The sequence below is a fragment of the Chamaea fasciata genome, unplaced genomic scaffold (assembly GCF_029207755.1).
Source record: "Chamaea fasciata isolate MVZ Bird 193981 ecotype frontalis unplaced genomic scaffold, bChaFas1.0.hap1 SCAF_9, whole genome shotgun sequence".
NCBI classification, from domain to species: domain Eukaryota; kingdom Metazoa; phylum Chordata; class Aves; order Passeriformes; family Sylviidae; genus Chamaea; species Chamaea fasciata.
In genome coordinates this window covers 32,304,826-32,330,607 of record NW_027094094.1, presented here as the reverse complement: position 1 = coordinate 32,330,607, position 25,782 = coordinate 32,304,826, and the positions used below count along the sequence as shown (strand labels likewise).

General features: G+C 46.6%; 1 protein-coding gene across 1 annotated transcript in view; it reads right to left on the bottom strand.

Annotated features, from left to right (window-relative positions):
- The window catches only part of PTEN (phosphatase and tensin homolog), a 48,590-nt gene extending 22,808 nt beyond the window's left edge, over nucleotides 1–25,782 (bottom strand). Inside the window, exons 1-4 of the mRNA XM_066191725.1 lie at nucleotides 25,297–25,782; nucleotides 9,732–9,816; nucleotides 5,421–5,465; nucleotides 643–686 (exon numbers count right to left, since the gene is read on the bottom strand). Coding sequence (XP_066047822.1) covers nucleotides 643–686; nucleotides 5,421–5,465; nucleotides 9,732–9,816; nucleotides 25,297–25,375 — 253 coding nt within the window. The 5' untranslated portion in view covers nucleotides 25,376–25,782. The remainder of the gene's footprint in view (nucleotides 1–642; nucleotides 687–5,420; nucleotides 5,466–9,731; nucleotides 9,817–25,296) is intronic.

The window sequence follows — 25,782 nt, the reverse complement described above, 5'->3', positions numbered from 1 at the left end:
CCACAACTTCTGAGCAAGAAATGCTCCTCTGCCCAAAGAACAAAGGTAAATCTGCATTTATTTTATTTATTACCTGGGGAGGTAATACTGACACAAGAGCTACATCAGTATCCACTCACAAGGACGTGGTCAAAATGCAGCCCTGAAAGATCCCTCACTGCTTTTGGTAGCTCTGCAGAGTGTCTAAGACCTAACTCATCTCTACGAGACATCACACTGGAATTAAATCTTTTTTTTTTAGCATCTGAAGGTTCTGCCAGATCTTCCAAAAGATGCTTTATACACGCAGTGATAGTGGCTTGGGTGTTCTCCATTTGCATCCTTCATAAAAACCAGACTCCTCTGAGCCTCACATGTAAATTGTACGGGGGGTTTGTACTTCACTGAACTGAAACTTCTCTGCAACCCATTCTGCAGAAATTTTTTTGCAACTGTAGACCTTTTATTAGATCTTGATCTTTAACTGTCAGGAACATACTTTTTTGAAAGCACCAAGAATATAGCAAGTTTTTCCAATGACTCAAAGCAATCTGACATCATTCCTTGTGCCCAAATCTCCTACATGACTATTCATCAGCTCCTCCTTTAGGCCTTCATTCACTGAGGTTTAAAGAGAACACACATTAGGCAGTAAAAACGTACCTCTGCAGTTAAATTTGGCGGTGTCATAATGTCTTTCAGCACATCTGAAAAAGAAAAATAGACAAGAGTTCAAGACAAGTCTCTGAGGCACTCCCAGCATCTGTCACACTCCGGAAAATCATGCATGCCCATCACCTTTATGATTTAAAATTAGAGGTTACACACAGAAAAAAAAACTGTTTTGCAGCAGACTGCTCACTAAAATGTAAATTATTTTACTGAAAGGCAAATACCCTCTGGTAATTGTAGTCCATGGCTATGTTTTACACAGTGTGACTCAATTCATGCTAGTAGTATTACCTTCTAACCCTGTACATGAGCAGCTCCAGCACTGGAGCAGCTCTCTGCTGCCAAAGACACGGGGAGCAGACAGCTGTGACCTTCATCCAGGGGATCCTGAACTCAGAACACAGGTCAGGGTGCCTCAGCAGCAGTGTGGGTGCTCAGGCCCATGGGGATCACAAGGACAGAGCAGGAGCACCACAAGCCCCACTGGATATTATCACAGAGATCACTGGTATCAAGCAGAGAGTGTGACACTGCTCTCTGCCACTTGGCATTGATCCCTCAATTTAAGTGAACCCTGAAGGCCAGTCAGCCACTTTCCCCCTCAGACCTGGGAAATGGCACATTTCTGAGCTGCATCAATCCCTCCCCATTCAAAGACCTCTCCAGCTAGACAGGAGCACAGCAAACCACACTGGATTCGCCTTGCCCAGGGATAAACACCAGCGATGAGACACAAACCACCCCTCAGCTGGGCTCTAAACCAGCCACACCAAGGAACAACCAGATCAGATCTTGGGGGAAGGGGAAAGAAGGCAAGTGGACACCCTGCAGGATTTTCCTTGGAGCTGCTCCCTGCAGGGAAGATGATGTGAGTGGAAGTGCAGTTCACAAAGAAAAAGAGAGAATAATCCTGCCTCGAATCCTGCCAAGACCAGCTCGGATGGGGACCTGAGCAACCTGATCTAGTGAATGGCATCCCTGCCCACAGCAGGGGGTCGGAACAAGATGATGTTTAAGGTCCTTCCAACCCAAACCATTGTGGGATTCTATGAAAGAGGACACCAGGCTGAAACACAACTACAGAAGTCATTTCAGTAGACAAATCACACCTAGATCTTCGGTTCTGATAACAGCCTGTATCTTCACAGGATTCCAACTCCCACAGCAGTTTCAGGACTGCTATGAACTCATCTCTGCTTACCAGGTATGTTATGACTGCAGCCTTTGGAGCCATATGGAGCTTAGTTGACGCTTTCAGACACGCAAACTTTTGGGCTGCTCCTTGTGTGACTGTAACTGGAGCCTCCCAGTGCTGCCCTGAGCTCTGCCCATGACACAGACAGCTCTGCTGGGGCTGCACATGCTCTCAGTGCTTTCCTTGCCCTGAATTCCAGAGCCTTCTCAGCTCTACCCTCAGCTAGGGAAAAGCCTGGCTGCTTTCACAGCTCCCATCACACTGCTGACACTTTCTGTGGGTCAGAAGAGACCAGGTTAAGCTGGCAGAGTGGACTCACAAGAATATTATCTGCACTGGAGCCCTTGAGCAGAGAGGCTGCAGGCAGGATGTACAGCCAAGGGGGGATGGAGCAGCCAGCAGCACAGCAACTCTGGAAGCTGCTAGGAAGCAAAGCAGATAACACAAAGCATCCAGGAAAGCTCCCTGCTTCCTTCTAAAGAAGCACCCAGCTCAAATGGGGAGTAAGAGATGAAAGTCTTCGAAACTTTAAGAATCCACAAATGGAGAGAAAAAACCATCAAATTTGGAACTTTGAGAGAGTATCACCGAGTAGAACATCATGAAGGACAGAAAAATAGTTCTGTTGATACCAAGGATAAAAACTGAGCACAGCACACAGTCATGTCCCTCTCTCTGCCCTCTTCTGGGAGCTGAACACAACCAGTGCAGAGCTCCTGGCTCAGCTGCACCAAATTTGTGTGGATTTCCAGCAGAAATCCCACCAAAGCACACTCTGGGGGTACTGGGAGGGCTTAAGGCTTCAAGTGCATTTGCAGTGGGGTTTTTAAACACTACTAAAACTCAAAGAGCATCAGACCTCCAGATGAAACCTGTATATTTTTTTGGCATTTTGGGGGTTAAGGAGGAGGTTGGTTGTTTCAGGGCCCTCCTCAGGACTACAGTGATTTTAAAGCAACCCAGAAGCAAAGTGCTGCCAGCCAGGCACCCTCCTGATCAGTCATGGTCCCACTGCTGACAGGACTAAGGGCTTCCCCTGCCAGAGCCCAGCCCCAGAGACACAGCAAGCACAGCAAATCCCCATTTTCATCACAGCTCCTTCCTTTAACCACCTGCCTGCAGGACAGCTCAAGGAAACTCACTGGAGAAGATGGAGATGATTACAACAGGGCAGGTGACAATCTGGCAGCATGGGAAGTTAAGAGATCCAAGTGGAAGAACAGATTTAAATGAAAGGGAATACTGAAGAAATAGCAAAGGGTTAAAGGCAAACAGGAGAGAAGCAAGACAAGAAGGAAAATTAAACTGCTCAAACTGCTGGGAAGTTAAAAGCCAAGATGTGAGGATGGGGGCATAACTGACATAGTTTCAGAAAAATCTCTAAATCCTTTCAGATAAAACTGCTCAATACACACGTTATTATCAACTTCATGGAACAGCTACCTTAAGAGAACTCAAATCCCATGACAGATTTTGAAATAATTCTGACTATAATCACGTAACTCCTCTGAACTCCCACCTCCTCCTTTTGAAACACAGACAATAGAACACTATTTACAAAGAACCAGCTTAATATGAAGAAATGGAGTTCTCTGGAATACCTGATGGATGCAATTCCTTCACATCTCCTGACCAAACATTGCCACAATTCACCTGACGGCATTTTATGTGTATAAATTGTGCCTGCACAAGCATTAAGATCTCTCCAGACAGTTTTATCCTCCAAGATATTTCATCTGAGTACAAATAAAGTAATTCTAGGAAGATTCATTTGTGATTGATTTGGGGTTAACGACAAGACAATCAATTTTTATATAAAGAACGCGAAGGCAAAAACCTTTGGCACACCTGGACAAGTTTTCTCCACAGCTGAAAGCACACAGAGCAGCAACAGATACATCAAATGCACTTGTCTCATCACTGCTCTTCTCACTCACAAACTTTAAAGCTGTTCCTGTGCAGGGCTGGGGGACTGAGTTGTGCTTTTTCTCAGTAAAATGAGGCAGCTGGCAGACAGCAAAGTGGGAACTTAGCAAGGAGCTCCTCAGGGAAGTGATACTTAAAAAGATGCTCATCAGTCTTCCTAAAATCCTCCTTTCTGGCAAATTTACTCCAGCTGCCTCTGATTGTTACCTGGCACCTCCAGAGCTACACTGGAGCAAGGGGCTCAGCAAACCCAGACCTTGTCAGGGACACCAAAGCCACCCTTCCCAGCAGGTGACAGCTGCACTGCAGCTGCAGGAGATGGAGTTGAGCTGCCCTTGCTTTGCTTTGCTCCTCAAAACAAGTAGGGGCTGCCAGGAGGCTTTGGGGGGGCTGAGGAACCAGGGTGGTTTGATTTGAAATGATCCAGATCTCCAGAGCTGAGCTCCAGAATGGTCCAAAGGAAGAGAGCCAGGAATTACCTCCTCTACCATGCCAAGGAGCCATCAGCTCTTGTGGGAGGCACTGGCCTTTCCACACAGAAATTTTAGCCATCTATTAAAAGGATGACACTCTGAAAAGCTGCTAAGCTAGAAAATAAAATTTTGCTACTGAATTCTATGAAAGATGACCAATGTCTCTTCTTTGTATGTATCTTTTTCTGCCCCACAACAACTTCAATGACCGCTGTAAGGTTCCTCAGCTTCCACTGTCACTTCTCTCCAATATCAGGGAACAGCTGATTGATGCACAATCCTTTAGCTACCCTAGAGGCAGATTTAAATCCTTACTTTTAAATATTTGTTTAAATGACTGACAGGTTACAATGTCACGCATTGCCTGAATTTCATTACTACAGTATTTTTTCTATTAATTGTAGCTGTTTAAAAACTTATTCATTAAAAAAAATAATACAACTGTAGCAGTTCAGAGAATTAATCTTCAACTCAGATTTTTAGGAAAAAAAATGAGGGGTAGGAAAACCATGACTCTTCGACATCACCAAATCATTTACACAAATGAAATTAGCCTAAGCTAACGAATAAATTAAACAAAGGAACAGCAACAAAAACCCAAACAAACCAACAAACAAAAAAACAACCAAAAAACCCCAGAAAACTCCTGTAACAGTTACAGCTTTCCACAGAATCAAATTTTCAGAGAAAACATTACACTTCGAGAAGTCAGAAACCACCACCAATGGCTCCAACAGCTTTTTCAAAGTAATAAACAAGGACAGACAAGAAGAGGAAGGAAGCAAACAGAGCCTGGGTACCGATGCAGTTTGAGGGAAAAAAAAAATAGAGAAAAAACCAGGAAAAGATTCATTTGGCAAATGGACATTAATACACGAACAGAAAGCCTGCTGTGAATTACTTTTCACTTTTTAATCACATGGCCCAAGCTCCAGATGGGCTGGATGCCAAGTCATTTAAAAGCGTTCAAGTAACATGAATACACACCAGCATTTCATTTAACCTCACTCAGCTCCACTAAATGAAGTACCAGTGCTCTCAATCAGGCTTAATTGTTTTAAGAAATGTGCAAAACATCTCCAGCTCTGCTTCAGGACAGCAACGAGCCACTTGCACTCCTCAGCTATTTTTAGAAGTCATTATTTTGGAGAATGCATCTTTAAGAGCATACTTACAGATTGTATATCTTGTAATGGTTTTTATGCTTTGAATCCAAAAACCTTCAAGAGAAAAAAAAAAAGTCTGCGTTAATATACATTGAATAATATGGACCTTAATTTGCAGCATCCTTAAAGCACCACCCAGCATGTGCAGTTCTGCATTCCCAGTCCTGCAGTGCCCCAAAAATCAAGGAGGCAGCATGTTGGAAACATCACTCATCCAAATAATCCAACAGCATGGATAACACGACTAATGCAACAAAGGGAACCAAGATCTGACCTGAAACTGAAATATTTACTGTACGTGATTTCCTGATTCCTAAAACACCTGCAGATCACCCGAAGAAGCTGAGGAAGGCTTGGTTATTTTCAAACAGAAAGCACTGATTACACCAGGTATCTGTAAACACTTCCTATTTAATCACCTATGCAAAATATTTTGCCACAAGGAAGAAAAGCTGTTAAAGTTACTCTTGTGTTCCAGTTCCGGCCAGAATCACTCACTTTAATCCCAGGGTTTTTTATTATTTGCTACTGAAGTCTGTCCCCAGTGATATTCTGGGTCTTGGAAGGAGGACCATACACTTTTTCACACTCATTTCATTTCCATGCTCACTTTGGAGCACAAACTTCCCATACAAGCCTCGGCAAGCCAAACTGCAAGCATGATTCATCAGAATTGCTGTGATTATATATGATGTGTCACCTGGCAATGTGCAAGAAGAAATAACATGCAAATGTTTACACTTAACATCATCAACAGTGTGTATCTGCACATCAGCCAGAAGGAATTTAATTAGCCATGACAGAACATGCTGTTCGAATTGAAAAGAAACACTAGCTGCTAAAATCCTGGAAAGCTCAAGCGAAAACAAGCTCTGGTTATCAGTCACAATATTCCAGAAGAACCTAGAACAGCCCTGTGGTTAAAGGCCTGCACTAAAACGGGAACAGATGTGAGCTCCTTGTGCAGCACCAAGTGTGAAACTCCGAGCACATGAGGAAAAAAAAATCCACGGCTCCCACTGGTGCCCCTGTTGGCAGCCTTGGAGAGCCTCAGGAAGATGGTGGACACAGGGATTTGTTCCTGTTAACACACACTGGAGAGTGAGGAGAGCTGGCACTGCTTTTTCAGGAATATCCACACAGTGGAGTATAAGCTTCCAGGCAAGGAGGTTTTTTTTTAAGGACGAAATTCCATCCAAAACCTCTCCAAATGTCAGTCACAGGAGACAGCCAGCAGCGCAGGTTGTACCTACCATCCAGCATCAGGCTGGAATTTGTCAGGGTACCAGCTATTCAGAAAAAGCCCACTGCTAGGTCCTGGCTCAATACCAATTGCTCAGGAGCTCGAGCACCTTGGATTTCTGTATAAAAAGCACTTGGGGAAAAAACTCCCCAATAAAAAGATGACTGGAGCAGATGAGGACTGCAACATGCAGAATGCTGCACGATCACATTCTATTCTTGTTTAAAAACAGAAGGCAACAAATGTAATAATAGTTGAGCATCCAGTTCCCTGAAGCCACTTAATTTACATCTCTGCTTATCTTAATTTGGTTGATGATGCTTTTAGGTGATCACTGCTCCTTTTGATCAGTGTTTATGGACAGCTTAGTAATTACACAGGCATTCCAATACTAAAATCCAATTTACACGTATCTACCTGCTCAACAACTAAAATGTATTTTCCTTCATCCAGAAGCTACTGAAATCAAAGCCGTGAATGGAAGAGGGCCTTCAAAGACTCCTGTCTATCAATATTTATTTATATTATGACCATGTTAGATTAGATATTGGGAAGAAATTCTTGGCTGTGAGGGTGAAGAGGACAGGGCACAGGGTGCCCAGAGCAGTTGTGGCTGCCCCTGGATCCCTGGAAGTGTCCAAGGCCACTTTAGGGCAGTGTCCAAGGTTGGACTTTAGGGCTTGGAGCAGCCTGGGATAGTGGAAGGTGTCCCTGCCCACGGCAAGGGTGGAAGGAGATAATCTTTAAATACCTTCCAACCTTTGCCCCTATCCCACAGTTTTCAAAGGTGAAATTATCAGGGTCTGGATTTTCCATCAGCTTCATGAAAAGGTGCCTCTGACTGCAAGGAAAGGAAGCTGGCTGGAGTTTGTGGGTTGGGAGGGACCTTAAAGCCCATCCAGTTCCATCCTTGCCACGTCAGGGACACCTTCCACTGTCCCAGGCTGCTCCAAGCCCCATCCAACCTGGCTTTGGACACTCCCAGGGATCCAGAGGCAGCCACAACCTCTCCAAGCAATGTTTTTTTGTGTGATTTAGAGAACACAACTTCCCCCTCTGTTAACAATCCACACACTCTCTCTCTCTCTCCACGAGTGTTTCCTGCCTGCTGCACTGACCCTCAGTGATGTGCCCAGCTCTGGAGAAGCCACGACTCCTCACCAAGGCAGCAGAGAACACAGGCACTGCACTTCCCCCAGCCAGGTCAGCTCCAGGCTCTGACACTCTCAGGGCTATTTGTGGATGGTGATTTTCGTCATGACAGTGCAACATGCAAAACCAACCCCTCGGAGCCCAGCTGAGTGCAGCCGTGCAGGGAGCCACTGCGTCCAGACCACCGACTGCCAGGGGAGGGTGATGAGTCCTCCCCAGGTGGGAACTGAGGAGCTCAGCTCACTTCTCCACCAACCTGGATACAGTCCCCAAGAGAATTCCAGCAGCCCTGGCTCTGCCTGCCAACTGTAGAATCATGGAATCCTTGAATACTTTGGGTGGGAAAAGACCTTAAAGCCATCCAGTGCCACCCCTGCCATGGCTCCAGTCCCATCAGCAACTCAGTGGCCTCCTCTAGATTTGCTCCAGGAGTTCTACATCCTTCTTACGTTGGAGACACCAGAATTCCAGGTGGGGTCTCACCTGAGCTCCGGGGCACAGGGGCAGAATCCCCCCTCCCCTGCTGCCCACGCTGGGGCTCAGCCCAGGGCACGGGGGGTTCTGGGTCCCAGCTCTCACCCGCAGCACCCCCAGGTCCTTCTCCCAGGGCTGCTCCAGCTGCTCATCCCCAGCCTGGATCGATCCCAGGGGTTGCCCTGACCCAGATGTAGAACTTGCACTTCTCTTTGCCGGATTCCATGAGGCTGGTGCAGGCTCAGCCCTCCAGCCTATCCAGGTGCCTCTGGATCCATCCCCTCCCTCCAGGGTGTGACTGATGCACACAGCTCGGTGTCACCACTGAGGGGCCTCAATGCCACTGCCAGCGTCACCCCCGGAGCTGCTGAGCAGCACCAGCCCCTCAGAGACCTGCCTGTCACTGATCTCCACAGGGACCACGAGCTGCTGCCCACAAGGCCTTGCCTGCAGCCAGTCCTGTATCCGCTGAGTGCTCCATCCAGCAAATCCACGTCTCTCCGGCTCAGACATGAGGATGCTGTGTGGGAATGCTTTGCACAATTCTGAGACACTCCCCGTGGCACCTCAGAGCTGGGAGAAACCTCTCCTTGCCCGGACACATCCTCCACCTTCCCTGAAAACCTTCCTGCATGATCCCCCACCCCAAAGGTCAAGTCTCTCACGGAGCTACTGAGCTCATCACTTCAAATGATCTTTAAAAAAATCACAACTTTTAATCCTAAACCCACAAACTTTTGGCAGCTTCTACCAAGTGTTTAGTTTTTAATGCACCCTCTCACACTCTCCAGGTAGGGTTTTAGCGAAATGAATTACACCAGTGTTCCTACAACACTCCCTACCTCTTCCTCAATTGCAGCCAGTAGTTCAAAGTAATAACTTTACTTGAAATTAAAAATGACAACCTATAGGCGTTTTTTTTTACCAGCAGTAGCAGATTTTAAGTCATCTTTCTCCTTGTCCAGAACCATTCAACACAACCAAATGTAAAAGCCTTTATTTAAAGTCACCTGTATTTACTATATGAAATCAAGATTTACTTCTCAAGCACTTCATTTACTGACTGAAGGTGGGATATAGGCAAACTTATCCCAAAATATCATCAGTTACCCAAGGAAACTCTTAATGCTGAAGAGAGCTATGGATCGATGTTCTTCTATAAGTAAATAACCTTTTTTTACTCCAACACAACTTACTGAAGTCAGTTTTTCACACTAAAAAAGCAGATTATATGCATTTGAGATCAACCCAGAATAGCAGCCTGGCCAGGTTTTTTTGTTTTGTTTCCAACACTTTTCAGGAAAGCTATTAAGGCAACATCTACAAGATGCAAAAATCTCTGCATTTCTACAAGTCAAAACACACAAGCCTTTCCTCAGCAGGACATAAATGATTGTAGAAAAGATTATTCCAAGTTGTGTAAGTTAAGGAAAAGAAAAATAAAGCCTTACCTTACTACATCATCAATGTTGTTCCGGTACACTCCTTCAAGCCTCTCCGCAGGAAAGCCCATAGCAATTATGTTGGGATAAATATCTGAATATGCAAGTTAGGGAAATATTTATGAAACACGTGAAAAGCATTACACAGATATTAATCAAAGGTGTAGCTGAACCCAAATCAGAGCAACGACTCAACAAACTGCATACACTAGGTGGGAATGTGCAGGTCTGAAAAGGATTATATACCTTGCTTATCAAAAAAACCCCAACAGCTACCCACTTCTGAACAAATATTCTCATTTCTTATTCTCAACTACCTGCAATGCACTTGCCAAAAGCAACCCAGGATAAAACAATTCAAGAAAAGTACCTCTTAGCCAAACAAATCAATGCTAAGGAAAAAGGGCAAATAAGAAAATTTTAAGTTTACACTTAGAGTTGATGTAGTAAAGAACTCACAACTGCTAGAAAATTACTGGTATTTATTTTCCCTGTGGTGAAATGATATATGGATTTCTTTTTAAACACAGTTCCAGAAAAGAAAGTCCTCCCAAGTTTAAAACATTATTAGAAATGATAATGTAGTGAAAAAGCTCAGCTGAAAAGCTAACCAGAAATGAAAGCAGCAGCTCGAAACAGCCCCTACCCTGCCACATTAACATACTCCTCCTCAAACTAATTTTAGAAGGAGCAAGAACAAAGCATGATATGTTTGAAGTTGGCCCTGCTTTAAAAAGGGGGGCTGGAGGAGGTGATTTCCACAGGGCCCTCTCAACCTAAATTACAGCACCCTTTTAAGACTCATTTTTATTTTCATGGTCAAAATACACCAAAGCTCCAAAGAATAATCACATCAGAATGGGAGACACTGCACCGGCTTCCAAGATATTAAAATTCCAGTTATTTGTGCACGAAGAAAAGCCTGAAGTAGGACACAAACTACTTTACTCCACCCTTGCAAAATTCCCACACGTCCTCAGAGCAGCACAGACCAAGTTCTGCATTGACACCATTAACTGCAAGGCTTCAGAAAAACATCAGGAACTGAATACACGGAAATAATGTTTTGTACTCTTGAAAAAAAAAAATAATTAACATTTACTGTGCTGTAATCCAAGTATTAATAGACATTGGTCTGCCTGGGTCATTCAACAGATCACTTGAACGGACAAAGAGAAAAATATGAAAAAGCTTTGGAGTAAGCCAAATAAATATTTGTGGCTGCTTTAAATACAGATACGGAAACAGGTTTGTGTCTGGTTTCCAGTTTATTCTGTACTTGCCCAAACACTAAAAAACACATACTGGGGGGAAAAAAAAGCCCCTCAAACATTAAAGTGCTTAACTTACAGAGCTTGGGATAACCTCAAATGACAAACTTTGAATTTCCCTCTGATCTATTTTACTCAGCGGCAGTTCATACCTCTTTCATTAACAAAAGGTGCTACATAATTAGCAATGTCTTCACTGTTTTGTCAGTTATTCCTTGCCATAAGAAGAAACTGGTTCTATATTATATTAACTGAATTACCTGGCCAATACACTCCATCACTCTCTCCTCCTTCCCAACTTCAGCCCGATTCCTCCCTACTCCCAGCTCCGGCATCTACCCTCCAAAGCCCATCCTCGTTCATCCTGCTCTGAGCAGCAGGGGCTACCCAAACTATAAATTACCACAGTCTGTCAGCCTGCTTTCCACAGCACTTCTGGTAGAAGACAAGCCCTCATCCCAGCAACAGGGGGAAACAGTTTCATTTCGACACATCAAAACAAAACTCGGTTTCAGCTACAGTATCACGCATGGGACAGACGCCCAAACTTCACCGAACTGTGACTTGCTCACATTTCTATCTGCCATCAGGAGCTTTCTTACATTTTTTCAGGCATTGCAGCCTGCGGTTGACATTCAGATGCTTCTCCTCTCCGAGGGGCTGAGACAGGAGACACTTTCCAGGATTCCCAGCTGGTGCAAGATGGGAGCAAGGCAGACACCCCTCCCCTCCCAGCCAAGGGAACAGAACATCTTAGCAGCGTTCCCAGCCTGCTCACACACTGCTCCAAACACCGAAGCCTCCAAACACGCAGGCACAGGGAGATAAAAAGTTCCAAAATAAGCGGGGCACTCCCAGGCTCTTGGAAGCGCGAATCCCGCTCGGCTCCCGGCTCTCCCTGCTCCCCTCTCTCGCTCAAGGGCACAGCCATTCCTGCTCCCAAACTGCTGCAGACTGGCCCACAGCATCCAGCAGCCTTGGGAAAGCCCTCCAGGATCAGGAGTCCAGCCTCGGACACATCACCACCTCGTCAACCAGGAATCACTCGGAAGCTTAAGCTGGCCGTGCCCCAGGCCAGGCTGGACAGGGCTTGGAGCAGCCTGGGATAGGAAGAACAACTTCCCCGAAGGGTAACAGAGCCCTGGCACAGCTGCCTGGCATCTCTCTCTCTCTCTCTGGATTCATTCCAAGCCCACCTGGAAGCGCTCCTGTGTCACCTGCTCCAGGAGACCCTGCCTGGGAAGGGAGTTGGACTGGGTCATCTCCAGAGGTCCCTTCCAACCCCAACTATTCTGTGAGCCTGGGATGCTGATTCACTAAAATTGTTTTGCGTGCTCTGGGGTTTTGCAACCCGAGAGCATAAAAACCCAAGTGTTGCTCAAAATTAAATACCCAACAGCGAGCCTAACGGCGAGGAAAGGTTGTTTTTAGAAAAATATGATTTTTTTTTTTTAAACAGGCAAGTCAATGTCTCCCCCACCTAAATATAATCGTCCTGAAGCACCTCAGTGATTATCTCAAAGCATTAGACTGGAATGCAGTTCACAGGCACTGCTGACTCACCCTGGTGTCTGCACAGGGCTGGTGCCAAAGGACACGGCCCCAGCGACGCCCTTCCAGGCTCCATCAGCTCCCAGGGAAAGCACGGAGCTGCCATGACAAACCCCTTCTGACTCCTGAGAAAGACAACTGGGGGTCTTTTCAATCCATGCTCCTGCAGCACAGTGAAGAGATGCAGAACCACTAAATGCCCTGAGCTGGCAGGGACCCACAGGGACCATCCAGACCAAGCCCTGCACAAAACCCCCAACAATCCCACCCGGTGCATCCCTGAGAGCATCGTCCAAATGCTCCTGGAGCTCTGGCAGCCTTGATGTGTTGCTTTGAAGCTCTTGTGGTGGTTCAAACAACTAAAGAATGCCTTTGCTTTAGGGAGCACTAAGGTAGAAGAACAGAATTAAAGTGGTGCTGCTATCTGCACAGATGAATTCCATCTCTGAGCAGAAACAGGAATTTCATCACTTAAATGGAAAAGCCGTCACAAAGCTAACTTCTTCCACCTGTCCTGTGAAAACATACCCCAAGATCTGCAACAGGTGAAGGGGATGGCTGGTCCTGCATCCCTCGCAGTCTGTTTTCATCCCCATGCTGGGGACTCAAACTCCTCTTCAGGGACAGGGACAGCCCCTGATCACTGCAAGGACCAGTTTCAGGAGCAACCATCCACTGAGCATCACCTTCAGCAGGCTCTGCTCTCACCAGCCACACTCAACAGTTCACAGACACCCCTTTTCACACCTCACTTCATTTAACATCGATTTCCAAAGCTGAAATTAAGATATTCACTACCAAGAGGAGATTTCTCACACAGGAGCTTGGGAAGCTGGGCTTCCATTCAAAGGAAGAACTCTGAGTCATCATGAAATTGGTAATCATACTGCTAATTTTAGAAATCTGGGAGAACTGATCATTTAAAATGTGCAACAAACTCATTATCAATTCCACGCTTTTTTTTTTTTTTTGACAGGAAAACAAAAATGGAAAAAGCCTCAGTCATTTACTGAGGCTGTTCAACACATGCAAAAACAAAGTCAACCAAAGTGGTGTAAATACCAAAATTTCATAGGATCATAGGATATGCGGAGTTGGAAGGAACCCACAAGGATCCACAAGGATTTGAAATGGGCTTTCTAAACAGCATAAAATAAAACCCACCACATTCTGCCAAAGTAGCTCTTTCCTAAGATACTCATTCCCAAAAATGGTTCTAACAGTTTTTAAAGTACTCATTCCTTTCTCAGTCTTGTAAACATGGATGCTGGGATTTTAGTGCTGATAATAAAAAAAAAATTACCATGGACAGACTCACGATCATAGAACAACAAATATCCTAAACTGGAAGAGATCCCCAAGGATCATCCAGTCCAGTCCCTGGCCCTGCACAGACACTCCAACAATCCCACCCTGGGCATCCCTGGAGTGGTGTCCAAGCACTCCTGGAGCTCTGGCAGCCTCGGGGCTGTGCCCATTCCCTGGGGAGCCTGGGCAGTGCCCAGCACCCTCTGAGGGAAGAATCTTTTCCTGAAATCCAACCTAAATCCTCCTGACACAGCTCCAGCCATTCCCTGGGTGCTGTCCCTGTCCCAGAGAGCAGAGTTGGGAGCTGCAGCCCTGGGTGAGGTCTGACCTCAGTCTCCTCCAGCTGAGCAAACCCAGTGCCCCCAGCAGCTCCTCAGGCAGCCCCTCCAGACCCTTCCCCATCCCCGTGTCCCTCCTTTGGACACTCTCTGGCAGCTTTACATCTTTTCTGTACTCTGCTGCCCCACGACACACAAGGCACAACACCAGAACACCGACCTCCACCCCAGTTCTCATCACCAACTACAGAACTCCACTTCCAAAGGAGCCAACGCTGTGCTGTGCCCAAGGAACCTCAAAATCACAACACCCACTTATCTGCTAAATCACCCCATGCCACAATGGGGCCGCATCAATACCGAAACCAGACCAATGCAAATATTCCACGTGCCACTTCAGAAATGCCTTTGCTCTAATGCTGCTCACAGATTGAACAAAACACTCTCCTTAAAGCCTGAAATCATTCCCACATTGCTGAAGATGACAGTCTTTCCAGTTGCTATGAGAAAAATCCTGGATCATTATGCAAATCAGCTGTTATAATCACTTTCAAAAATAGCTGTCTATATATTCACATTATGCCAAGACCAAATTAAAGAATATGCAGTATACACTTGCAATTTTTTACATACATGGAGATATAAAAGTAAATTACTCATGTTGGTCCTGTAACTGATTTTGCTCACAAATTCAGACTTTCTCCTAATAATGGAAGGTGGCCAAAAAAGCATAGCAAAATATTTACCAATTCTTAATTCTTCAACAGTCACAAGGAAGCTGCAAAAACCAACAGCTGCAGCTTTTCCTGCAGTGATCAACATTGTCAATTAGTAACTGTAACACAATTAGGATGTCTGAGTGATTTTATGAAGTTCTAGATTTCCAAAAATTTAACCCCTGATCCTCACTTCACTCATTAAGGTGGCTATAACAGGAAAACAGAGAGCAAGTGACCTCACCTCCTATTTTATAGGCAGGCCAGAGTAAGCAGTGCTTCAGAATTTACACACAGCTTTACTTTTTAAACTCAACACTGAGACAGGTTTTCCATCAAGACACAAATGAAAAAGAACTTTAAAATTCATGGCCCTTTGCAATTTTACAAATATTACTTACAAGGGCCTGGAACAAAAGCAGAAGGGGGAGTGGCTTCCCACTGACAGACAGTAGGTTTATATTGGATATTGGGAAAAAATCCTTCCCCAGGAAGGTGGGGAGGCCCTGGCAGAGGCTGTGGCTGCCCCTGGATCCCTGGAATGTCCAAAGTCAGGATGGAATGGGCTTGGAGAGACCTGGCATCATGGAAGGTGCCCCTGTCCATGGCAGGGTGTGGGGGGGGGGAAAATGGATGAGCTTTTGAGTTCCTTCCAGCCCAAATCATTTTGGGATTCTGTGAACCAAAGGCTTCAGGAAGACCTACCAAGCATTAGATTTCCTCTTTCTTCAGAAGGGAAATTTCAAAGAAACTGAGTGTTCCTGAAGCTGTGAATGATGGGGCCGTTCAAGTTGTGCTCTGGAGCTAAAAACCTTACTGTACACCCTGAACCTGACACCTGCAAATAAAGCAGCAACAGCCCATTTCTCCCAACCCTCAGCTTCCAGCTCCCAAACAGGAGTTTCATTTAACAAAGAACAGACTTACATCGGGGAATCTACAGCCTGAAAAAAGCTTCCCAACTGCCAGGAATGCTAATTTTCACTTCCAGTTCAGGCAGGGGAGGCTTGGCCTTGCTTTAATCTGCTCCCCACCAGCCCACTCCTCATCTGCTGCCAGCTCTGCTCCTGTCACCCCTCACCCTCCTGCCTGCCAGGGGACGCAGTCCCCAGTGCAGGGTGGCCGGGCTGTCACCGCCAAGTCCCGTTTGACAGCGAAGCCCTGCAGCAGAGGCACAGAGTGGCTTTGAAGCCTCCCAAAGTTGCTTTGTTGTCTGAATTTGCCCGCAGTTCTCAGGCACTGCGGCTGCAGGAGCCGTGTGAGGCGGTCTGGCGGCGCAGCTGGGCCTGCCAGCCACGGAACGTTCGCCTGGTGACCTCCAGCCCTTTAACTCCAGCTTAAACAAGTCCACAGAGCAACAGCAAGGGAGAAAAAAAAAAAAAACAACCCAGCACTGTTCTAACTGTTCAACAGCTTGACAGCCTGGAGCTACAGGGGGAGTGTTACAAGAAGTGTCCACACTCCATCCTCAAACAGATTTAAGAGCCCTGACAAATGGCCAAGCTCTTATTAGTGCCATTTGCTTGACAGCAACCCAACAACAAAAAAGAAAATGACATAGGCAAACATACCCAGACAAATCTAGAAGACTCTCCTGACATTCATGCTGTTCAAGCTGTATCCACGAGTGCCTTCTTTATTTAATAGGCAGCATTTCCATTAGCCAGCATGAAATGCAAAATGAGTTCAGGATTTTTCTGTGAGCCTGTATCATCAGGAAGTATAGAGGAAACGAACAGGAAGAAAGTTCTTCAGAGCAAAGGAGGATTCCTTGTAGCCAGCCAGCTGCACTTGTCAACTCTACCATCTGTGCCTTAAAGAACAAGCAAAGGGACCAACTCAGATGTGGCTGCAACATTTTATAATTTAGAAGAAACGCGTTTAACCCCTTGATGCTCCATATCCCAATGAGGACTGTTTTTTTTTAGTTTTTAAGCTTTCAGCCTGCAATTTAAATGCAACTCCTCCATATCCAGGAGGCAAACCTGTACACATGAGGTCACGGGGCTGACAGGTCTGGAGGGGAACCCAAATTCCCAGAACATAAAGAAATAAATCAGATGATGCCTCAAGAGGATATGCCAGGCTGTCTACACCCACAATTCACTTCTGGACCTGCTTAATATATTGCATTTAGAAAGTCACCCCAGAGTAAGAGTCTCTCCCTTCATCTGTGAGGTGTAGGAAATGTGTCCAGGAACTCTCAGGCTTTGCTGAAGAGCTAATGGGGTCACATTAAGACTGGGGGGGAAAAAACCCCACAGATCTCAGAGCAAAAATAGAAAAAATGGTAACAAAGGCATGAAAGATGATGGCTGCTCTAGAGAACAGCTTGTACTGACAAAGGCTGAGAAAAAGGCACCTGAAACCTCCATTTCAAAACGGTCTGGAACCATAAATAAAGATACAAAAGCATGCAGAGAGTAAAGGAAACATGAGCTCTTGTGTAGAGCTGCGAGAAGCGTTTGGACAGAGCTCTTAGGCACAGGATGGGACTGCTGGGGTGTCCTGTGCAACCTTGTGAACCCCTTCCAACTCATGACACCCCTCCGTAACAGCTGACCATATTAAAGGACACAGAAAAGCTGCTCTGCCCATTCAGAAAGAGCTCAGAGCACACGGGAACATAACAAATGCTGCATCAGACTCTGCATTATTGATACCAAGTTTGACAGAACTCTTCAGCTGTGAAGGCAGAGACTGGGCCTCAACTCCCTAACTCAACCCCAAGTCCAGACCTACAATCTCAACAGATTTCCAGAGAGAAAGATGCAGAGGTCCAGTAAAGTTCTTTTGTTTCTGCTGATGTTTTGAAGAGGCCACATCCCATCTTTCCACAGCCAGCCTGGCAACCCAACAAGCTGCAACAACACACGGTGGTCCAAGGACACTGGTGCAGAATCCCAGGATCCCTGAGGTTAGAAAATCCTCTGGGATCAGCAAATCCAACCTGGGACTGATCCTCACTAGAGCATCGGGTGCCACATCCCGGTGTACACAAGGCAAGGCAGGGAGTGAGCAGATCCTCTCCAGAGGAACCAATGCTGTGAGAAGCTGGACTCCCACACGTCAAATTTGGGTTTTTAAGTGCCAAAACTGACCTGTTCTAACCACCAACCCGACTCAGCACGAGCTCTTTCCAGCAGAGCCATGAGATGTCACTGTGTGTTCCCAGCACAACACCCCACTTTGCAGGATCTCCCTGAGCCACCACTGTGGACTCAAGCATGTCCTAACCTCAAACACCCCCAGAAAAACACAGGAATTGTATTCAGTAAAGAGAAGCCAGCACAGAAGAGTCACTACTTTGATATTTACTGACAGGAAGTGAAAAATGGCTCAGACTCAACTTTTTGCAAGCCTGAAAGAACATCCAAAACTTTCAGAGACAAGGGAATTTGAAATAGCTGTTGGGCTGGAGGACAAATACAGCACACTAAAAACCTTCGCAGAACAGAAATTACAAAAAGGAGGGTTTGCATGGATTTATCAAACCCTAATGTTTGATAAGGGGGGGTGGATCAGAAGAACATAAAGGTGAGTGGCAAAACAAGACACAAGGCAATTCTAACAAACCATTCCTCAAACAATAAGCCCCAAGTAGATAATTTCATCCAAATGAGATCTGTTGTTTCCCTCCTCTAAATGTTAGCATAAAAAAGGACATTACTTCTCTAACTCACCCACACAAGAAATGAAAGAACAGAAAATACACAACTCTTCAGTTGCAGCCCCATAAATACCCAGGCAATGCAATGAATTAAGCAGAGACCTCCAAGAAAATTAATCATGCAATTAAAAGCTATTATACTACAGCCCCACAAAGGCAGAATTAAGTTTATAAAGACGTTCCTTAAGCACTTCACTACAAAATCTGGATATTAAGCAGTTTTTCTGCACTGCTGCACGCTGGAGCTGTGGAGCTGCGAGTTCATCTTTAAAGGGAACAATGCCAGCTTTTGCAATAGTCATCATCCCAAACACAGAGCAGTTGAGTTTAATTTTTTTAGCTGCACAGTCAATTACCATTTGAATCACAGAGCCACCACTTGAGCTACATTGCCTAAGAATCGTTATTAAGATAACCTAGATTTATGCAGCATGATACAGGGCCTAATTGCACAATTATTTACTTCCATTCTACAAAAATGCCTTTTTTATTTTTTCCTCCTTCCAGGGCCTCAGAGGCAAGACAGCAAAGGAGGCAGATGACGACAGGAGCAAAGAGGACGCTGGCTTGAATTAGAAACTGTAACAAGGATTTGTTTACATCTGAAATATCAACCTGGGCCTAAGACACATCCAAAAACTAACAGAACCCAAATCAGAGTGAACCACCCACAAATAATCCACGTTTCAGAAGACATCCTGCTCTACAGGGCGACACATTTCTAAATAAATTCTCTTCTTACAGCCCAGAAATCACCATTCCAATAACTCACAGGAAAGCACAAACTTGCACAGCTTTAATCCCAAAAAACCTTCACCCAAGTGCCACAAATCAAAGGAGCCCACACCACCCCCTAGGATTTAAGATGAGGCACAGGGCATACCCAGGAATTACTGTACACAACTCCAGGCTATATCTTGTATTCCCCCCCGAAAAAGCTATGCAATAAATTAACCTTCAACATCCACCTTGTATTAGGCACAGTAAATTAATAAAAATCACACAGAGCTCTGAATTGCTCTGAACTAGAAAGGAGCTGGGCTTTGGAAGGGAGTTAGTTATGAGTAATGACAGTATCTTTGGTCTCTAATGTAATTAAGGGATTTGACAGCTCAGCTGCCTATTCCCTCCCTTCTCTTCCAGTTTGTCAGAACACAACAATTGTCCTTTAAATCATCACACAACCACCATTTTCATGTTTAAACCTGTTGTAGGGGAAGACTCTGGCTAAGGTACCAGGGTATAATTTGTCAGTTTATGCAGCGTTAATATGGCAACAACATTAATCCATTAAAAATACAATTTCATTTATGGAACTATACAGCAATTCACAACCAGCAAAAACTTGGCAGACAGGAGCTTCACATATAAAATTTCAACTTTGTATTTGTGCTGCCCGAAGTTTAGTTTTGGCTTTATGCTCTTTAGCACGGGGGGGGGGGAGGTTTAACACAACATCCTTTCAGCCATCTTATTACTGAATAAATTACATCAATTGCTTCCACAACAAAGAGGATTTAGGTGTCCAAACCAAGCTAGAAAGAAGAGAATGGAAAATACAGCCACCTCTCTTCTAGGAGAAAATTAAGACAATTCTGCACTCCTTTACCCAGCGTTTTAAGACATCAATACTCACTGTCTCTACGGCAGTCACCATGCTCCAGAACACTTTGGTAAGACAAGCAAGTTCTTCTTGGTGTCTTAAAGTGCAGCACTGGGCAGCAGCAGGAATTCTGTCCCAAAGAAATCTGCCAGCCCCAGCCCAGTAGTCATCAAGAGCCAAGTAATCTCTGTGCATGTATTATACTGCAGCAGCAACAGCAGCTCCAGTGTTGCATAAGCTCCACACTCAAGGCTACATCCTCTCCCAGGTCAGTGGCAGGCAGATGGACTGATCCCGTGGACAGAAATGCCTTCCTGACTAGCACACATTCCTAGAAAGGTGCATTTCCAAAACTCACCACCCTCCAAGACTCCAGCTGGACCCAGTTCTGGTGCTGGCCAGCCAACCACACAGACTAAACGTGGGGTGGGATCTTCAGAAGTCCTCAACGGTGACAGAACCGTCCTCAAGGAGCAAACCCCACAAAGTAACTCCTCGAGTGCCAACACTTCACTGGTCTTAGTGTAAGCAAGTTAGATTTTTCCTTAAAGAAGGAACACTCAGACCCAGTGCTGGTCCTAGCAAAGCTGGCACTTGATTCAGTACTACTCTCTTCATGTTTAACAGCAAAGGTTTGGATGTTCTGAAGACTTCACACACTTAACTGAGCTTAAAACCAGGCTCCAATCATTAATCACTCTGGCTGGGCTTCTTCTAAGAGGTCATCGAGTAAGAAAGACTATGCAGGGTCCACTCATTTCCCTGCCCACCTTGAGAAGGACACACAGCCACCACTTCAGCAGCCTCTGTCCACTGCAAAGTGTGCACAGCCAGGTGTTTTTTAATTTGGAGTTTAGCTTGTGCAAACGGTCTCCATGTGCACTGAAAATCCCTGATGATCCAAGCTGAAGCACTTGCCTAAGAATCCTGCACTACATTTAAATAAGTGCAAAGAGATGAGCTGTAATTTGTGAGGGCTTCTTCTAAGTTCCTCTCTGAACAAGTGCACTGAGAAAGCAGGGTAGGAAGGAGCTGGGTGATCTGGATGGGACGGCAGCACACGGCCCCTGCTGGAGCGTGGGGTTTGAAGGCCTCAGCTGTCCAACACCCCTGTCCACACAACCATGGCAGTGTGTCACAGGGCTTGGGGTTTGCTGGGCTGTGAGGAACACTCAATGACCTAGCCCATGTCTAAGCCCAGAGGAGAAAATTCACGAACACATCTGCAGCAATCACCACCTTGCTTTCTCAGTCTGGACAGGTCAAACCCCTTCACCCCTGCTAAGTGCAGGAAGAGCAATCTTCCTGGGATCAAACACATCCTGTAAGGAGCAGGGCACTGAGACTCTGATGAGTCCCCAGCCAGCAGGGCTGCTGGAGTGCTGTCTATGCAAACAGACTTCTGAGATGAATTCAGAGCAAAACTGGCACTAATCTTGTCCAAAACCCAACATCATCCCAGGCTCCAGAAGCAAAATGAGTCTGTCGGGCTCAAAACACTGCTAAGTAACATGGTTTACTTCAGAACAAAGAAATACTTTCCCACCAATAAAATGCATTGCCAGTTGGTCTCTTCTAGTTTCTTCTAAACCCTCCCTGTGCTTGTGTGCAAGACAAACTCGTTACAAAACCTCTAACAAACTTCAATTTTAAAACGAGATCAAGTCTTTTAAACAAATGGCATTTCCAGCTCGGGCTCTATTTTTAAACACGGTATGGACCTCATGCCACTAATTCACTTTTTTTTTTTTTCCCTGGAAGCTGAGCCATTTTGAGACAAGTCCCATAATTTAAAATTTCATTAAAAATGCAAAGAGCTTTAGGACTGCAAATAGCACAAAAGCAGCAAGAGATTCTAAGCAGCTTCCTCCTGCAATTTCAGCGTTCCCTGCCTTTCATTCCACGAGACAAACGACGTGTGAGACGTGTAAACTGCACCCAACATCTCATCTCGCCTGAATGTTGCTGCAGTTTGTACCACTATGTAGGTCACGAGCTCCACATGCTTCAGTCAAGCCCTGGGCTCAGCCTAGCTGTCCGTTCTCACCCCTACCACAAGGCCTGGGGACACCAGACAAAGTTTAACCCGAGCTAGGACAGGCACAAAAGCAGTTACAAGGGTTTTTTTTATCCCCACTTGCTCAGTAACTCAGTTACACACAGAGCTCATAAGACACAGGCAATCCGTGCACTGCTGCATGGGAGTGTTTTCTCTCTCCCGTTCCCTGCAGTAAAGGGGGCATCACCAAGCTGCACAATTTCAGAAATAACACACAGAGCGCCTCAGAAAACATTCTGGTGCTTGCAGCATCGAGAAATGCAACCATTAGAAAAGAAAGACGTGAATCCGAACTTTCGCTCTCGCCCATGTGCACCAAAAAGTCTCCAGTACTGCAGAAATTAATTAGAAACCCAAATAAACCAGATAGAAATATCTGAAGTATTAAACAGCTGATTCAATGTCTCCACCCTTAAAACCTTTTCTTCTTCTAAGTTCAATTTTTTTTTTTCCAAGATGTGCATAAGGACTGCTCAGAGAGAACATCTGATTAGATGACAAGCAGTGGCAGTGTGGTTTTTAAAGGCACACAGGCCCGTTTTCACACCCTGCACTGATTTTGGGAAGATGCTATCTCCCTTTGCTGAAATCCCACATTACATACACAAGGATTCTTAACCAGCTCCTCAGGAACCGAGAGTTCCAAGCACAGTGTCCCGCACTGCACACACATCAAGATCACTTTGAAAAGGATCTGACACAGCACAAGCAATGATTGTGGCACTCCAGCACCTCAGCCAGCCTGCCTGCTGCACCCAGGAGCTCCTGCAAGGCCTCTGGATAACATCCATGCTCCAGAGTCTCTGGCCACACGGGACACCAAGACAGGAACCCTCCCTCAGAGAAGGGCAGAGCCCAGAACACAGGCACCTCACCTGCATTCACCACAACTCCTTCTCCCTCTCCAGTTCTCTCAGCCCAGGGGAGCACCAGCTGCTGAGTGCTCTGGAGCTGCAGGAGGAACCCACAGCTCCGCATATCCCAGCCAAATGCCCAAATCCCTGGACTGCCCAACTCCTGGCTGCCTTTCCCTTTGAGCTGGACAGAGGCAGCCACCCTGAACTAACCGGGCATCTCCAACACCTGCTCCTTCTGCCATCCGTGCCTCGTTGAACAGCTCACTTGGACCTCATCTTTTCTCTTTTTTTCCCTTAATAGCATGTGTCTGGAGAGCTAAATCCAAGGGTGTAAGGAATAAACAGGTTATTACCCAGCCCCCAGGAACGGGGAGCAACAATTCCATCGGAGCCTTGCGAAAAGAAGCCCGCACAAAGCGATTAAAAAATTCAACTTTCACTTCTGCAGCAACATCAGCCTTCAAGCAAAGCCATGGAACTGCAAAGGCAGAAGTCTTCATTCATTAATTATCAGTTCAAAATGTGCACCTACAAAAAAACCCCCACTTCTTCCTATGATATAATTTTTTATCATTAAAGAAACCATACCATCTTTTCCATAAATTCCATGGCAGAACTGCAGCAAGCTGCTCCTTTTAGAAAACCCAGCATAATGGCCTGGTTTTTAAACATAAAATTCTCAGAATAAAATTTAAAAAGCAGCCATCAGTTCCACTTGACACATCATTAGGAAATCTTGAGCAAGAAAGTCGAGGTTCAGCATTCACTGGTTTTCTTGCTGGGAGCATATGACCAGTTAAAAAGATATGTCTGGGTCAAAATATCACTCCCTACCAAGGGCACATCTGGGCAAAGATACCCGAAACACCAAACTCTTCAACTGTGAAGGCAAAACCTTTTGGTTTTACCACCACTTAACTCTTTCCATAACCCCAACAACCAACAAAACCACCAAGTGCAAGCACCTAAAAATCCAGGCCTAAAGAGTATTTTTATCGCCAACATAATGCAGGAATAATGGACCAGAGCTGCTGGGTTCTAGCTAAGTCCAGAACCTTTCAGGTTGTTTTAAAGCCACCAAAATTTTAGGCCAAGGCTCAGTGCAAAAGCAAGAGCTCTGTACTAGCTACAGCTTTTATCAGCTTTGATCCTGCTCAAAAACTGGATTTATTTGGAGCCCTCGCTCAGACTTGAACGCAATTGCTCCAAAACCCAACAAATTTCCACCTAATCCTGTTGCAGAACAGAAACATCTCTCCACAGGGAGAAGTCCAGCTCTGAGCATTACTGCCAATATTCCTTTTTCCAACTTCCAAGCGAAGCTCTTGCCCCAAAATCTTTCCCACAGCACCCATCTTTCCCCACCACGGAGCAAGACCCTGCCTCCGGCAGAACCCCTACCCACCATGAGCCCTGCAAGGCATTCCGAGCTAAACATCTGCCTGACGCCGCTCCAGCACATCTGCTCCAAAGGCCACCAAAACTACACACCGGCTTTGGCCTCATTAGCCGCAACTGCACGCTAATTACTTATTCCACAATAAGTATTCTATACAATCCTCCTCGATGAGACCCGATGCGCTCTCGTTTGTGACATATCCACAGTGCAGTTCACCGGGAAAAAAAAAAAAAAAGGAAAAAAAAAAAAGGTGGGTTTTGGTTGTTGGCTTTTTTTAATTTGGAAGGAGCGATTGCCACCTCTTGTCATGGAGAGCCTTGCTGCATCCTAAGGTACAGCTCTGCCTTAGCGGAGCGCTGGAAATCAGGGCAGAGGACACAGGCTTCCACTGAAGCAACCGGAGGAAAGCCACGGGCCTGCCATGATTATAATCGCAATTCTAGACGAGTTACTAAATTTAAAAAAAAAATAACAATAAAAAAAAATTAAAAAGCGCTGCGGACGCAAATCACGGCGGGTCGGGCGCATTTGCTGCATGAGCCTCAAAACGAACAGAGCCGGAGATAAGCGGCTGCTCCGGAGCGGGCAGGGGCTCCGGGGCCGAGGGGAGGGGGGCACGGCCCCTCGGCGGCTCGGGGGGGCCGCGGGCCGGCCGGCAAGGAGGGCCGGCGTTAATCCTGGAGCTCCCGTTAATCTGCCGGGCCCGGACAAAAGGCGGCCGAGGCGGCGGCGGCGGCGGGGGAGGGCGCGGCGGCCCGGGCGAGCCCCGGCGGCGGAGCGGCCCGGGGCAGCGCGTTAGGTAACGCCGCGCGGGTCTGATGCAATCGCGGGACGTGCGGGAGCAGGAGCGGGAGGAGGATACAGGTCAGGTCCAGGTCGAAGCCATCCTCCTGGTATCGCCTTTTGTTCCTGCTGACGATCTCTTTGATGATGGCGGTCATGTCTGGCAGCCGGGGGCCGCTCCGGGGCAGCGCGCAGGGCCCGGGCGGCGGCCGCGAGGCACCACCGGGCGGCCCCGGGCGCTGATGCTCCGGCGGCTCAGCCCCGGGCGGGCCCGGCTCCCGGCGGCGGCACCGGCTGCTGCTCCCTCCTCCTCCTCCTTCTCCTCCTCCTCCTCCGAGCGCGTCGGGAGCCGCGCCGAGCCCCTGCGGGCGGTGCCGCCGCCGCCGCCGTGTTTGGGGCGAGCGCGGCGGCGGCGGGGGGAGCAGCTCTGCGGCGCTCCGGGCCCCGGCAATGGTGACAGCGGCGCGGGGCGCGCCCCCGGCCCGGCCCCGCTCCGCTCCCCGCCCCGGGGGCCGGGCGGTCGCTCCCTGGGCTCTTCCCGGCGGCGGCTCCTCAGGGCGGCACG